The 16,461-nt window shown below is 39.5% G+C and overlaps 1 protein-coding gene across 3 annotated transcripts in view; it reads right to left on the bottom strand.

The window, feature by feature from the left end:
• LOC140488063 (phospholipid-transporting ATPase ABCA1-like) overlaps nucleotides 1-16,461 on the bottom strand; it is a 144,432-nt gene that overhangs the window by 91,543 nt on the left and 36,428 nt on the right. For 2 of the 3 annotated variants that reach the window (XM_072587746.1, XM_072587737.1), the window contains 2 exons: nucleotides 15,746-15,887; nucleotides 13,610-13,728 (listed from right to left, as the gene is read on the bottom strand). In XM_072587746.1, the coding sequence (XP_072443847.1) occupies nucleotides 13,610-13,728; nucleotides 15,746-15,887 (261 nt within the window). Of the gene's footprint in view, nucleotides 1-13,609; nucleotides 13,729-15,745; nucleotides 15,888-16,461 lie in introns of those variants that run through there. The other variant, XM_072587756.1, reaches the window with a different exon arrangement.

Genomic DNA, 16,461 nt, shown 5'->3' with positions numbered 1-16,461 from the left:
GCTAGCTTTTTGACAGTGATGGATTGTGGGTGGAAATGTGTAAGAAAGAGAGTGATAGACAGAGAAGGGTCACGGGACCAGAGTCCATTAACTCTGATTCCTCTCTACAAATGTTGCTAGACCTGCTGAGTTTTCCCCAGGAATTTCTGCTTTTGTTTGGGATAGAGAGAGAAAAATGGGGAGGCATATTAATTAATGCATGCCCTGTGTGTGCACTGGGGGCAACACCATATCATTTTTGTTACATGCCATGTGGCCTTCAATATACTCATCTTCCTCCCATCTAACTACTCCCTTTGGTGACTGACTCTCTCCTCCCCTAAAAGTCTCTGATTGTCTCTGATTACCATAACTGGGCTTCATGCATATCATTTGTGTTCCCACTCACATGCTGAGTGCAGGCACTGCTGGGATTGCAAGAATTGCTGGCCATTACGATTGACCATTAGCTCTCAGTGGTGGGATTTCCTACCCATTGAGGCCAAAGTCTGTCCCTCAGTCTGTTTAAGAGACCCATTATTGCTAAGGGTGAGGCATTTAAAAGTTTGTGCATTTGGGAATATAGTCACCCTTCCACAAAATCCAGTGCAGTGTAGGAACTAGCACGGAAACAATATTATTATGAAGATACAACATAACTGCATTGCACATTCTCTATGCACTGCCATTTCTATTTTTAAAAAAACAGAACTTGCCGTTGCTGTTCTGATTTTTCACAGTAATATAGCTCCAGGCAGAATCTCAGTCAGTAAACCAGAGATCATCCTATTATCCTCCAGTATAATGCAAAGAAATTGAGGTGAATGGCATAGGAGGCCAAAGTTTTATTTTTATTAAAGTTTTATTTATTATTTTTATTAAACTAAAGGCCTGATGTAATGCAAGTTTTTAACACTCTTTAGCCACGGTGAAAAAGTGTGAAAAATTACTTCAAAGCCCAGCAAAATTACAATTGGCAAATTTCCTATTACTTTATGGATTTTACTTTTTAAACTAAAAACAAATGCACTGCAGCTGAAAAGAAGAATGATCTAATTTCTATCTATTTTCCTGTCTTTTTCACTGACCTCACTATTGAATATGCTAAAGTTAACTCCAGGTTCTTCCAGTTTAATGGTTTGTAGTCAAAGATTGTTTCAAATTGGTGGGAATATTTTGGGCATTTACAGGGCATCTATTTGAGGCATATGCAGCTAAGCATAAAGTCACAATGATAATTTACTTCAAAATGTTTTGAAAGAAATCTCCAGGAATGCACTGCAAACAAACTGAAAATGGTGACTCCTGCACAATATTAAAAATTATTTGCATTGGTTCACATGTTGCTATTTGCTGGAAATTTCCCAGCTTGGATGGATCAGGAGCAGAAGCACATGTGCCAACAGGTTCAAGAACAGCTTCTTCCCTGCTGCTATTAGGGTCCTGAATGGACCTCTCAAATTTCTAATCTCTAATATTGGCCTTGCTTTTTGTGCATCTTCTTTGCAGCCGTAATTTTGTATTCCTCGCTCTGTTTAATCATGCTGTGATCTTTGTATTAGTAACAGCAAACCACCTCAAACAACGCAACATACTGGCTGAGGTGACAAACACAACTAAGAGTGGTAATCTGGGAAAGTACTATAAACCTTACACAAGTCATAGAGATGTACAGCACAGAAACAGACCCTTTAGTCTAACTCATTCATGCCGACCAGATATCCCAACCTTTTCTAATCCCACTTGGCAGCAGACGGCCCATATCCCTCCAAACCCTTCCTATTCATATACCTATCCAGATGCCTTTTAAATGTTACAATTGTACTAGCGTCTACCACTTTGTCCGGCAGTGTTGACACTTTTTAAATGAGACACAGTCATATTTAGGTAAGGTGTTGCTGGCACCTCCAATAATCTCCAAAGCATGTTGTTACTGGTTGGTCCAAGTCCAGGGTTTACCTACATGCTAGAACTGTGCTAATTAGATTAGATTCCCAACAGTGTGGAAACAGACCCTTCGGCCCAACCAGTCCACACCGACCCTCCAGAGAATAACCCACCCAGACCCATTCCCTTCTGACTAACATACCTAACACTATGGGCAATTTAACATGGCCAATTCACCTTGACGTGCACATCTTTGGACTGTGGGAGGAAACCCACACTGACACAAGGAGAATGTGCAAATTTCACACAGACAGTCTCCCGAGGCTGGAATCGAACCGGGGACCCTGGCGATGTGAGGCAGCAATGCTAACCACTGTGCCATCATGACAATGTTTACCTTCCCATTTCCAGAAGAAAGGTTAATTTTGATCCATGTAAGGGCATTTTTTGCTTGCAATGAAATCTTAAACTTTCCTATTTGAAACCTGATCACTAACTCCGTAAATATGTCTTTTGCCAATGATGAGCCACACTGATTTTGAGTAACTTCTACTTAATGTGAGAAATGAATGGCTTTTCATGTGTTTTAGACATAGGAAGAGGTAATTTGGTTCTCCAAGTTTACTCTGTCTTTCAATCATTTCATGACTGATATGTGGCTCAACTCCACTGACCCAATTTAGGTCCATACCTTTTGCGACAGCATTACTCAACAAAAACAATCACCCCATGTCTTAAAAGCTCCAACGCTTCCAGCACCCAGACTTTTGTGGCAGGGAACTAGATTTCCATGACCCTCTGTGTGATAAGTCTTCTTGATTTCCCTCCAATATAGTCTAGCACTTACTTTAATACTATATTGCAACAATTTTGATTCTCCCAACAGAAAAAGATAGGTTTATGCGTCCGACCCATAGAAGCTTTTTAACACTGACCAGGTCACTCCCCTTGTCTAAGGCCAGTATCATTTTGATGAATCTGCACAGACACCCTCCAAAGTCAATGGTCCTGTCTTGAGGTACAACACAGCTTTGGGCAACTTAACGATCCAGTAAGAATATATTCAAACACACATACTTTAAAACATTAGAACTAATGTAAATAAAACATGAATATTTATTGTCTATAAGCTGAATTCAACACTCTAGTTGGAATCTTGCCAAGTTTCTGACCAACTATAGCATCAGTTCCTCCTTTTTATGATCCAGTCCTCTTCAAATAAATGGGATCTGGCAATTTCATTTTTGTGATACAACCCTCTTGATAATCCCAGGAAGCCATCTTCGGGAAAGCGCAGAACATTCTGTGTAAGTTTGTGTTGTGCCTGTGTTAAGGCTATGTTTGTTGAAGAGTCAGAAATGCAGAGTAACTTGCAGCAAAATAAAGTTGAATCTTAGCAGAGTTTTCAAGGTTTTATATTTAAAGTTGCTTTCTTTCAGTCAACACAATAGAAAAACTGCAGTCACAGTTTCTATGTGAATCAGTACTGTCACAGTACCAGTGTTCAGGCTGTAGTTCATTGAAGATTTGTAAATGATTATCAAAGGGAGTGCAAGATTTTCAGTGGGATGTGGGAATGTATAGTTCAGCTTAAAAATGATCAGCCAGAATCTTGCTGAATGGGGAAGCAGGCCATGAAGGGCTGAGTGGCCTACTCTTGTTTGTATACTCATATGGTCATTTTTAACAGAACACAGAGCTGATAGAGTGCACGAGACAAAGAGACATCAAAAGTTATTTTTTCATTATAAATAGATTGAATTTAGTCAGGAATAATGAATTGTATTTGCAACAAAGTCTCAGGAATGCTTGGGAAATGTTTGCATGTAGCAGTGTAGAGTATCATTCCAGAATGTTCCAACTCTCGTTGTTGTGATCTCCAAGCATTCAGAAAATACACTTGCTGACATGTAATTTGTAACTGTTCCAATTCTCCTGAAACACAGCAATTTCTGCTCAACACTTTGGATTTTTCAATAGAACAGATTTTGTTTTGTTTTTTTGCTTCTTCTTCCTTCCCTCCCAGTCACCAAGGTCTTTCCAAATTAAGGACAGAGACATGCCAGAAGGTTTCCTTTGGGCTGCACCTAGAAGGAGTGGATTATCTAACCAGTGCAGTCCAATACTAAGGGAATGCAATATTGTCTCAAGTGAAAATAAGTGCCAAGAGTTTTAAAAAGCCATTAGACTTGAAACATAAACTCTGTATCTCACTCCCCAGGGTGCTGCTAAGTTTGCTGAGTTTCTTCGGCTCTTTTTGTTTTTATTTCAGATCTCCAGCATCTTTTGGATGAGTTGTTGCTGCCTACCCAAACCCAAAGGGCCCCTGCCACCACCCCTCAAAATTTTTTTAAAAATCATTCACAGGATGTGGACATCACTGGTCAGGCCAGTATTTATTGCCTAATCTAATTGCTTAAAGGGCAATTAAAAGTCATAAGAACATAACAACCAGAAGTAAGCCATCTGCCCCTTCAATCTCGCTCTGCCTTTCAGTAAGATCATGGCTGATCTTTTAGTGGCCTCAGTTCCACATACTCGCCCTCTCACTATTACTCTTAATTCCATTACTGTTCAAAAAATTATCTACCTTAACTTTAAAAACGTTCAGTGAGGAAGCCTCAACTGCTTCATTGGGCAGGGAACTCCACAGGTTCACAACCCTCTGGGTGAAGAAGTTCCTCCTCAATTCAGTCCTAAATCTGCTCCCCCTAATTTTGAGGCTATGCCTTCTTGTCTTAGTTTCACCTGCCAGTACCTCCAACAGAACTCAAATAATACTGAATTCAAATTGCCGCCTTTCAAATTTGAAACAAATGCACAATTCTTTGTGATTAAGATTCAGATTTACAGGGTCAATCTGCACACTCTGAAAAAGATCCTCATGGCAAGCAATATTTCTCCTGCTCTAACGAACAGTTGGCATTTGCGAGATATTTTCAATTATATGATGTCCACTATTATAATTCCAGAACAAATAATCAAAACACACCAACATAATATTCAGTGTGTGGTACTCTTCAGGTGTGACAAGAAATACGTGTTTGAGTCTCTGCCCTGCCAACCCAGATTACTCCATGAGCACAATTTTCATGCATGGAGAGTGTAGGTTTGTAGCCAGCATCTGGCTGGCATGACAGTTTGTTGTATGGACTTACCTATAAGCAATTTTTTTTAGGAAGCCTGCTAATGGGGGGCAGCCAAGTAGATTAATTAAAGTCATAATTCATGACAGGTGTCACATGTCATCAAAAGGACTTCAGCCATGGGTTGGAGTCAGTGGGTGAAATGATGGCTGCCCCCTGGCAAAGTGGTGAATCCTCTGGGCTGTGACAGTCATAGCTTTGGGCACAGAATTGTCTGTGAAAGGGATTCCCCCTCCCACTGTGGGGGCTCAGCAACTGTATCCATTTAATACCCTTTGCATCATTTATAAGATTTCAGACACCTGCATCTTGATTGCATTTCCCTACCTACTGCTGCTGTGGCCACCGTTTCTGATGGAGTAAATATGCTGGAGAAACTCAGCAGATGTCTGGCAGCATGTGCAAAGAGCAACAAGGTAAATGTTTCGAGTCTGACTATTTTTCACAGCAATGGAGCTGCTGGTCAGGCTGAACCTCAGACACCTAAACTGGTCTTCCTGATTGCAAAGCCAGCCCATGGCTCCTCATTACATGAGCCCCTGGAGGCAGCCTTTGATTTGACCACCTCCTCAGAAACCTCCTCCAGGGACCTGTGATAGCCATCTCCAGGTTTTCAAATCACAATTCTGCTTAACATCAGGATGAAGGCCCTGGAACTAAAATTAACCCCCATGTTGCAAGACAATTGACAATGAACACTATTAATCAAAAAGATGCCATAGTACTCCACTGTTAACTTTCATAGATATTTGTTGAAAGTCTATAAATTTTGGTAACTTACTAACAGTGATTACAGAGCCTTCATAATGAAGCATATGGCGCGAGTTCATTATCATTTACAGCCTGATATACTGGAGACTGCATTGTGGCAAAGAAGCATCACTCTTCAGTAAGTCTATTAAATGCTGCGTTAATACATGGCTATAAACATTAAGTATAGACATCTCATGGTGCAGTGGATAGTGCTTATGTCTCTGAACCAGAAGCTCTGGGTTAAAAGTCCACTCGAGAGTTCACAGCTAAGGACTTTGTGTTCATTATACAGCCAAACAGGCTGATTATCAACCACCAAATCCTCCCAATACCAGTCAATGTCACGCAGGGAGAACAGGAGAGATTCCTGGTCAGTGACGTGATGAAAGAACATTGGAGCCTCTATCATCTGTATCCAGAACTCCAGACTACAACATACATGTAGAAAGTGCAACTCAGACTCCAAGAGTGAACTGCAACACACTGTCACAACATCAGCCATTGATATCGCAACTAAAAAATACAGATGAGAGTAAACTAAAAGTTTCAACTCAACATTGTAAAACTCAAATCTGTTTTGATGTTAACTGGATCATTGAATTAGGTGCACCTCCTATAACTCATTTCCCCTTGTTCAGTATATTGTAACTTGCTGCGCAGCCCCCAATATTGCTTGATGATTCACAGTTTAAAAACTGTGTTCACTGACTACAAACAGATTAAAAAGAGCAACATTTAATCCTGGATGGGTACTTCACCAACAACAATCCAATGAGGGTGATAGGGGAACTAGTCTAACGCCTGCAGGCTATGCCGAGGGGGAATGGCTATCGCTGCTTTGTGAACATTGTTCATCAATCTCCTTTATACATGTCTCTGCCCATTGGAGTCAGCTATCCTATCTTCCATGCTAGTGTCGCCCACCAATAGACACCATCCAATAAACATCTTTTGCTTTTTTTACTTGCCCAATTACCACACCATCTTGTTTGTCATTTATTCACTTCTTTTCTCCCACATATCTCCTTTGTTTTCTCCTTAAATCTGACTTTCTACTCCAGAACATCAGTTCATTTCAACACGATTATTCATTAGCATCTTCCAACTCTAAGGAGAGGTCACCAACCTGAAATATTAATTCTGCATCTGAATACACAGAAGCTGCATCATCTGCTAAATGCTTTCACTAATTTCTCTTGATGTGGATTTCCTTATCCCAACATGGATATGAGAGAGAATTGAGCATGAGAATAGAGGATGATACTCAGTATCCAATATCTGATATGCCAAAGAATCTCAGCACCATAACTATTAATTCCAAAACATATTTTCCAATTATAATTCATCTATGCTCCAAACACTAGTTTGCAATATAGCAAACTGCTGTCTGCAATGTTTATAAAATATTCAGCCAGGTAATCACAGGCTGATGGTCATGTCCTCTCTCAATCTCCTCTGCTCTAAGGAAAACAACCCCAATGATCCAATCTCTCTTCATTACAGAAACAAGCCAGGCAACATCCTGGTAAGTCTCCTCTGCACCCTCTCCAGTGCCTCCTATAATGTGGATTTCAGAACCTCACACAATATTCTAGCTGTGATCCAACCTATTTTTTTATACAGTTCCACATTACCTCCTTTGTTAATGGGTCAATCCTCCAAAGATGCTCCTACAGGTCAATGGAGGATCTGGGGTAGTTCCTTCCCTATGCTGTGAATCCTTCAATTTCTACTCTTTCAGAAAACTCACCAGATAAGATTTCTTGAAAGACTTCAAGAATATGATTGATTATCTCTTATCTTGAATAAGAAAGGCTCATTTAGGAGCAGAAAGCATTAGAACTCCCTAACAACATATCAGTAGCAGCTCAGGATGGGCAATAAGTGCTGGTCTCACTGGCCAGAGAATTAAAAATGAAAAAAAAAATCTGGTTTCGATATCACTGTCAACATGAACTCAGTTGAAATTTTTCAGCTATTAAAAATTATGCACCAAGTTCCATGCAAAAAGATTACAAATATTTTATAATTATAGCAAGGCAAATTTACATTCTCATTTAATTTATTGATACCCTCATTCAGCATGTCAGAACCAACGGGAAGACAAACTAACCTATAGTAAGAGTAGAAACATGAAATGGTTGTGCTTGTTGAAGGTGTCCTATTTTAGAAAGGTTACAGGGTATGTGGGGCTGGATTGAACTCAGGCACATTGACATAGGTCAAAGCTTTCCCACAAAGAACCGTTTCTAAAAAGGTGTTTGTTCAGAAGTATACATTTACAAAAATGGTAAAAAAAAGTTAGATTCTTGTTCACTTGCAGTCAGCAAAGAGGTTAATTGATAATTAGAATTCACTTCAAAACCGTGGCAAGATTCCTGTAACCTTATGCAATGAAAATAGAATTTGAACCTTTCCGTCACTGTAATCAAGTGACACAGGGTAAGAAGCACAGGCAAAAAATGATCAAGTACACTGCAGACTAAAATAACTACTGTGCTGCTGAGACTAAGGCAACATTCATTTATATAGCACCTCACTTCAAAAATAATAAAGTCTTTTCAGCTCCTTTGACATGATGCTGCAAAATCTCCAGTACATTGTAGCAACAATGTTTTAAAAATATTGACTTATTGGGGAAAGTTCTCAAAGCTTACTTTTGCAGCACAAGTAAACTGAAGTTGAAAATTCAAGAGGTAAGCAGTACGCTAGGACCTTGTTATAATGCATTTCATGAGGTGTATATATTAAGGCTGTTTTAATTGGGAGATGACATTATTTCATAACTCATGCCCTGTGCACAAGCCTGATCTCTTCAGTCCTCTGCCCTATGTTGTGTTCATAACTCTACAGTTTCCAGCCTTTGTAATCCAAGGTAAATCAATAAAGGGGCACTGTGTACAGTCACTAAACAAATCACATTTTTTAAAGCATTTGTTTTTAAAGGTTTTGTTCATTGTTAGAAGAGACTTGCAAAAGGTCATATGTGCAAAATGGAATTTTAGAGTGCAAGATGGACTCATGTTATGTCCAGTTCTATTTATAATTAACTTAAAATCATTAGTTAAGAACATGCACAGAAATTCCTTTCCAATTTGTCTCTCTTTCCACCTCTTCTTCAGTATTTCACTGGAAGAAACGTCAAAGATGGCTCTCAGGAGAATAATGCTGGAACAAAGATTTCAATTGTAGCCCCTTAACTATCAGCCCAATGGATAAGATTTCATCAACATAGATCTGAGAAAACCCTGTATATTGATCTTATGGATATTCAAATTTGCCTGTGTTATTTAAGACTATAGTCACAGTTTAATCTTTAAGGTGTCAATCTTAATTTGCAAAGATTTGGAGGTGCAGGTGTTGGACTGGGTTGGACAAAGTCAAAAAGCACACGGCACCAGATTATAGTCCAACAGGTTGATTTGAAACTGCAAGTTTTTGGAACCCCAGCTGCCTGAGGGAGGAGCGAGGGCTCTGAAAACTTGCGATTTCAAATAAGCCTTTTTGACTATAACCCAGTGTCATATGATTTTTGACTTAATTTGCAAAGTCATTATAAAATTCCTCCAGATTGTAACACCAGGTTGTAAGGTGAAGTAGCTACCTCTCAGAGGTGAGGTAAGAGCAAGTATGAAATGCTGGAAGAACTTCAAACTCAGGGATTCTCTTTTATTCCCAGGCCTCAATTAAATGCTGGGGGAGGCAGGAAGAGGACACAGTGTGACTACGTGGCAGAAAAAAAATTGAATCATAATTGTTCATTTGCCCACTTAAGGGTGAGGAGAGTGTTGGCACTTTGGAAGATCCTTGTAGGAGAGAAAAGCACATGCTGTGCTCAATAGTTCTATATTTGATTATAACGGCAGAATACTATGCTTACTATACTTGAGTAGTTAAGCACGGATGTGGACTCTAAGCAACATAAACAGACACCACAGAAGTTACTAGAGCCAGAGCTGAAGTAGACATTTTAAAGCATTCTAAATAAAATTTGTCACACACATAGAAACTAATGTAATTTCTGCATAGATGTGAGATATAAAAATATACTCTTACAAGTGTTGAACCAAAGGCATGAAAAAGCCAAACCTATCCTTGTGGGGTTCAGAGGAACATTCAAGCTTTCCACCTGACCTCAAAGTAAATGTGTTCACTTGCTGGATGACTTTCAAACTCCAACCAGTATGCAAAACGGGATGTAATTGATGGCATTAGACTTTGATTGGCAATTGTGCTGAAAGGGTCCAGTGCAGGGCAGGCCCTACCACTGGACATCAGTGAAAACAGAGCAGAAAACAAAGCCCTTTATTAAAACTCATCCATTTTGCTCCTGACATAGCATCAGAAATAAAATCTGCTGCACTTGCTTTGTTTGTGAACCGCACAGTAGAGTGTAGCCCAGTGAGTTATTTTTGGCACAAAAGTGATTTTTTAAAATTAACACATGGGACATGGGCATCACTGCCTGGCCAGCATTTATTTTGTACTGGGATGTTTACTGTCGTGAAATCATAAACTCAAGATAACAGAACTCGCAACACAGCATTTTGCTGGAGGCTAGCTCCTCAAATCTGAGTTGGATCAACAGTACTTTGGCATGAACTCCACTGAACGCATGGATCCTGTACTTTATTTGACACTGAATGTTACGAAACAGAAGGGGTTGGATGTATATGAAGATCACGCCACTGTGTACTTCCAACCATTCTCTCTCAAATCAGCAAAGGGTTTAAGGACAAGGTCAATGGGTAGAGATAAGTAAGGCTATCAGTTTGGTTTGGGACCATGTAGGTTCTACGTGGTGTTCTTAACTTCCGCCAATGATTGGTCAATCACTCTCTATTAATTGTAATGGAGAATGAAATCAGGAAAGCTGCAATTTCTGTGTGATACCCAAACCTGCCATTTTGCTCAGCAGTAAAGGGCAGTTTATTATTGCTGAACAATTAAAACCTACCCTAAGTCTTCATCAAGAGAAAAATTTAAGCAAAGGTGGGAATTCACAATGTATCAGACTATCACCTAGTACCTGACATTATAGGCAGAATATTGCTGATTTTACTTCCATCTGCTTGTACCACTTTTTAAAGGAAACCATAGCTGCAAACCGATAATATGTACCTATGTACATGGACATAAAACTGGCATTAAATATTCCAGCTTAGCAGCTGATAAGCCTACACCCAATCAATTCTTTGGGAATCCTGAAGAATTCTATAGCATTATTTCAAATAAAAACTCTACCCAGAGTGTTTAGGCCAATGGTGACACCTCAACCTATAATGCTTAAAAGAAAAGTTATCTTGTTTTGCAAGCACACAATGTTGAAACTAGTTATGATGTCACTGAAGCGAGGAGAGATCAATAACATTAGCACATATTAGGAATAGATCTCACTCCCACCTTACATTCTGCGATGGTCAACTAGAGGATTATCATACAACATTTATAAAAGCATACAATTCCAGAATCCCTACAGTATGGAAGCAGGTCATTCGACCCATCAAGTCCATCCTGACCCTCTGAAGATCATCTCACCCAGACCCACCCCATCCCTGTTACCCTACATTTCCCATGGCTAATCCACCTAGTCTGCATATTCCTAGACACTATGGGCAATTTAGCATTGCCAACCCACTTAACATGCACATCTTTGGACTGTGGGAGGAAAACAGAGCACCCAGAGGAAACCCACACAGACACAAAGAGAATTCACCCATTCCACACAGACAGTCATTCAAGGCTGGAATCAAACCCAGGTCACTGGCACTGTGAGGCAGCAGAGCTAACCTCTAAGCCACTGTGTTGCCCTCTTCATCTTCCTGTACTCTTCATCTTGTACAACTGATGAAGTTCATTTGGTATTTGCACAAATAAACAGCAAAACCAAATAACCACATTCCTTCACTCCCATGATGACCACTGCAATTGCCAAAATCCAGCAAGAGTCTCCCAAAGTTCCCTGAAGGAAATTAAAACTTTATAACTGTGTCACTTTGTTATTTTAAGTTCTAGAAGCAATACAGCAAGGGAATGAAAGATTAACTGTTTAGTGGTACTGAACACAAGACAATAATTCTTTGATGTGACAAACAGCACAAAATCTGACTGCGCCCATGCTCATCTGATTGCAGCATTTCCTAAAGCTTCACATTACACGCAGTCTGGCTTTCTGTTCATAGCTGATAATAGATTTTCTTATCTTTCCTCCCATTAATGTAGGATGAGAATCGAGAGGGTTAAGACTTGAGGGTGGGAGGAACAAGGAAGAAAGTGGAGTTAAGGCCACAGCCAGATCAACCATGAAGACACGAGGGACAGAAAGCTTGTTCCTGCTCCTAATTTTTACATTCTTGCATTTGGAAGAGACCTCCCTTTCCTTTTCTCATTTCCATATGTGGGGACATCATGCAGCATTGTCAATGTTCAAGGATTGATCTGCAGTCTCCAAAAAATAAAAAAGTTCATTTCTAGGACATGGCACCAGCTGAAGGACGATAAAAAAATTAATCACTAGAGTCTCTAAAAATGTACTTTTAACAGTTCCTTTGATCGATTTCCTTCATTAACTATGTTTAGATATTTTCAATCAACCGGTTCAGATGTGGGATGATACAATTCTGAGGCAGGTGGGACTTGAACCCAAACCATTTGGCTCAAATATAAGGACACTATCAGTACACCCTTAATTTGGTTGGAAAATATAGGAAATGAGGAAAATGAGGCTGTTTGACAATTATCCAATCAGGTCATAGAAAGTCTCTTCAGGTTTTCAATTGGTTTGGGAAGACAGTGTTCCATGATGATGGACAAGACAGGACTGTGGGTATGGATGATTTGGAGTTGGGAAATCATTAGATGAGACCTCCAGAAATGGCATCCTTGTGAGTTACAACTGGATAAGAGAGTTGACAGGAACACAATGGCTGAATGACCTCTTTCTGTGGTTTAACCATTGTTTGATATGATAGATCTAAGAGTTAGCAATAGTAACTCCAAAGTGTTAGTGTTTTCACACTCCAAATAAGCCACCTCCTTTTGACACAATATGGCACCTGGGACAAACTTTTTAACAGTACCCAAATTAACTTATGTTAAAAATGAGGCAAAATGATCCAAGTTTAACCAGTGCAACCAGATGATTCTGAATGCTACAGAACAGGATACACTTTTGCAACAATGGTTCCTCACCTGGAAGGTTATTGCTCTTTATTGGACTCAAATGGAGAGATACCAAATAAACTGCAGGTTGTTCACCAGGCAGAGGTGGTAAAAAGCCAAAGGGGAAGGTCAACTCAAATTTTGGATGCTCCCCACCAGAGGATACAGATTACAGAACATCCTAGGCCGAGGTAATGAGGAGGTTATCATTCTGTAGTCACAGTTAGAGGATTGTGCATGGCCTAGAGAGAACTAGTTTGTAAAAAAAAACAGGGAAACGAGAGAAAATATAAACCTAAAAACAAAAATACACACAAGCATTTGAAAATGGTCCTATAACCCTACAAGATATTAGCACCTTCTAACTTTCAAGCTTTACCATTACATTCAGCTGCTTGAGTAATAAACTCTTGAATTCCTTCGTAACTCTCTTTAACCTCTTTGTTTCTCTAACTTTTTCCTCTTTGACAAAAACAATGTTTTTGCACAATGTTTCTGACATCTCATTAATTGACTCATTGTCCAATGTTGCCTGTTTGAATTCTTGGGAGTTCCTACATCCTGGGATCTTTTAACACGAGGCATTATGCAAATACAACATGCTATTGATATTGATAAACACAGGTAAAGACTTGGGGTAGAATGCTGATTAAATAGGAAGGAAGAATTATCGAGCAGAATACCTGAAGTAGAATTGCTGAATTTCTTTAGTGCTTCAAACAGGTTGTGAAAGGCTCCCATGTTGCCATCCGTTTGGCTGTACAGAAGAATCTTCTTGGCATCATAAAACAGGCGAGAGATTCTGAAACAAATGGGAATGATAGAGTCAGAAAGAGTAACACAAAAACAAAAGTCTATTTGCTGGAGTGGTGCTTGCTTTCCACAATGGAGGCACTGGTTACATCACTGACAGACTTTGACCAAGTCAAGGCAGGCATTCCAACTAGAACTTGGTTTACCTCATACATCCAAATATTTCTATATCAAAGCAGAACACATATGGAAAGAAACGTGATGGACCCTAAATTCAAATCTGCTCTTTGAGCTAGTACAGGTCACAACCACAATGTAGTCATTTTGACCACATTGTCTCATTTAAAACCAAATCTTTGAATACGAAGATCCAGCACATAGTACTTAATAGGTACAGGATTGCATCATGCCTGCTGATCCCAGAAATGAACCTTGGGGTGGCAGGGGGATTGGGCTGATTAGAAAGCTCACTTTTGATCAATGAGAACTTCTGTTGTATTAAACATGATTATGCCCTCCAACCCTAACTTTGCACACCCCCTCACCTCCTGCAAGTCATTCCCCATGCCCTTTTACTCGGTATGTACAATGTACAGAAGTAATGAGCCTTGTAATAACAATGGCAAGTATTAAAATATTGGGAACAACAACAAAACAATTCAGAAATGTTCACTGTAAGATATTGTTGGATCTACAACAATATTACCAGAGGGCAATCATAATATCAATAACAAGAGCTCGAGCTATTTCACACTCCTTAATCCAATCCAAATACACATTCAATCATTGATAAAAGTGATCACAGAAAAGTAACTTATAGTGAACATTATTAGAGCTTAAAAATGTGTTGCTGGAAAAGCACAGCAGGTCAGGCAGCATCAAAGGAACAGGAGAATCGACCTTTCGGGCATAAGCCCTTCCTGAAGAAGGGCTTATGCCCGTAACGTCGATTCTCCTGTTCCTTTGATGCTGCCTGACCAGCTGCGCTTTTCCAGCAATTCTTTTTTAAGCTCTGATCTCCAGCATCTGCAGTCCTCACTTTCACCTAGTGAACATTAATACCCAGATTTCCAACCAACTATCTGCTGGACCTGTTCCCAAAGGTCCTCATTATGAACGTTTGGCTGAATTCCAAGTCTCCAAGACAACTGAATTGGTTCAGCAGTGTTTTTGCTTTGACAACTATTTAGTTTGTTTTGCTTGATTGGCATCTTTATGTGGCTGCAATAAGCCATTTCTTCTGCAGCCATACTTGGTAATTTCTGAATATTGTAGAATCAGATCCCATCCACCATTTTTAAATGGCTCCAAAGTCAGCCCAATTCCATGAAACACTCTGATCAAGTGTCCAAGAGATTGCATAACAATAGCAGGCATCTATAAACTGCTACCAAATTAACACATTTTGGGAAGAGTGAAAATATTTAGAGCAGCAGAATAGCACTAGTTTCTCTAACACATCTCCCACCTTCACCTTCTCACCCTATTCCACATTCTCCACTTTTTACTCAAATCTCCAGTATCACAATGTACAGTTTCCAAAAACATATTTGCACAATTCTGTTTGTTGTAATTAAGTAAGTTAGTGCTTTAGGAAGGCAACTGTACAGGACAACGCAACTTGATTTATGGGGATACTGAGTTATGCAGCCCAATTACTCAACTGAGACATGTTGCTATTCCTAATCTAATCCAATTTAGAATATCCATAATCTTGATAAAATTAGTTTAACTGTAAAATGACAAGTGACCTTTACAAAACACACAATAAAATTATATATCATCATTAAGCATGTGATCAAGTGTCATGTTCATCTAAGTTCACCCTGTATTGCCAAAAAAGCTTTACAGCTAGCGACAGATGTGCACCTACTGCAAGAGCTCTTTCAGGGCAGCTATTCGTCTTAGGCAGCGGTGTTAGTTTTAATGCATATTTATTAAACAGAAAAGCTGCTGATTATGCAAAAATATTAAATGCTCAGCCCTTTGGCTTTCGATGGGGCACACTAAATACTATGCACTATAACCACAAGCAACTCAATGAACTAATACAATCATTGACTCACATCGATTTATCAAAATTTCCAACCACTCCTGGGGATTCACCTGGTGTCGGGTAGCGGAAACAGGGGTTGTTTGCATTACAGATAATTCCTTGAATCCAGGGCAGAGTCCCAGCAGATGGCATTGCCTTGTTTGGGAAGTGGCCTGAAGAAGACAAAAGAAAGAAGAAATTGCAGTCACTTATTTACTTTGTGCAAAATTCATGTGAATGTAAATTCATTTGATTCCATTAATATTAACAGGACAAGCATGCTTTTGCCTACATTCCATCCTAAGACAGTGCCCCACTGGTGTTCAATGATAAGTGTAGAGTGCAAAAGAAGCAAAGGTAAATTTGGACCTCACGTTCCCAAAGGTCTCCATGACTGGAGGCTTTTTCATCCTCATGTGCGGGTCTGTGGTGGACCATTTGGCAGAAGATAATTGCTGAGATTAGTCAACAATTCTGCAATCGCTGAATTTTGCTACAATAATGTTGTAGAAGATGAACTAAATGGACATTGATCCTTTTGTGCAAAAATTCCCAGGACACTATTTCCAGTTTAATTTCAAAGAAGTTTCAACTCATTTCAACTCATTCTACTTGTCTGACCACAATCTATTAGGCATCACCAGCTTTCACACCACTGATCTTCCTCCAATGACTCCCACATTCCCATTACTTTTCCTGTTACTTCTATAGATTTGCAAAATGTTAACTTGGATTACTCATTACACC

Source organism: Chiloscyllium punctatum, chromosome 2, assembly GCF_047496795.1.
Source record: "Chiloscyllium punctatum isolate Juve2018m chromosome 2, sChiPun1.3, whole genome shotgun sequence".
NCBI classification, from domain to species: domain Eukaryota; kingdom Metazoa; phylum Chordata; class Chondrichthyes; order Orectolobiformes; family Hemiscylliidae; genus Chiloscyllium; species Chiloscyllium punctatum.
The sequence above is the reverse complement of the archived record's forward strand: the minus strand, read 5'-3'. Positions and strand labels throughout refer to the sequence as shown.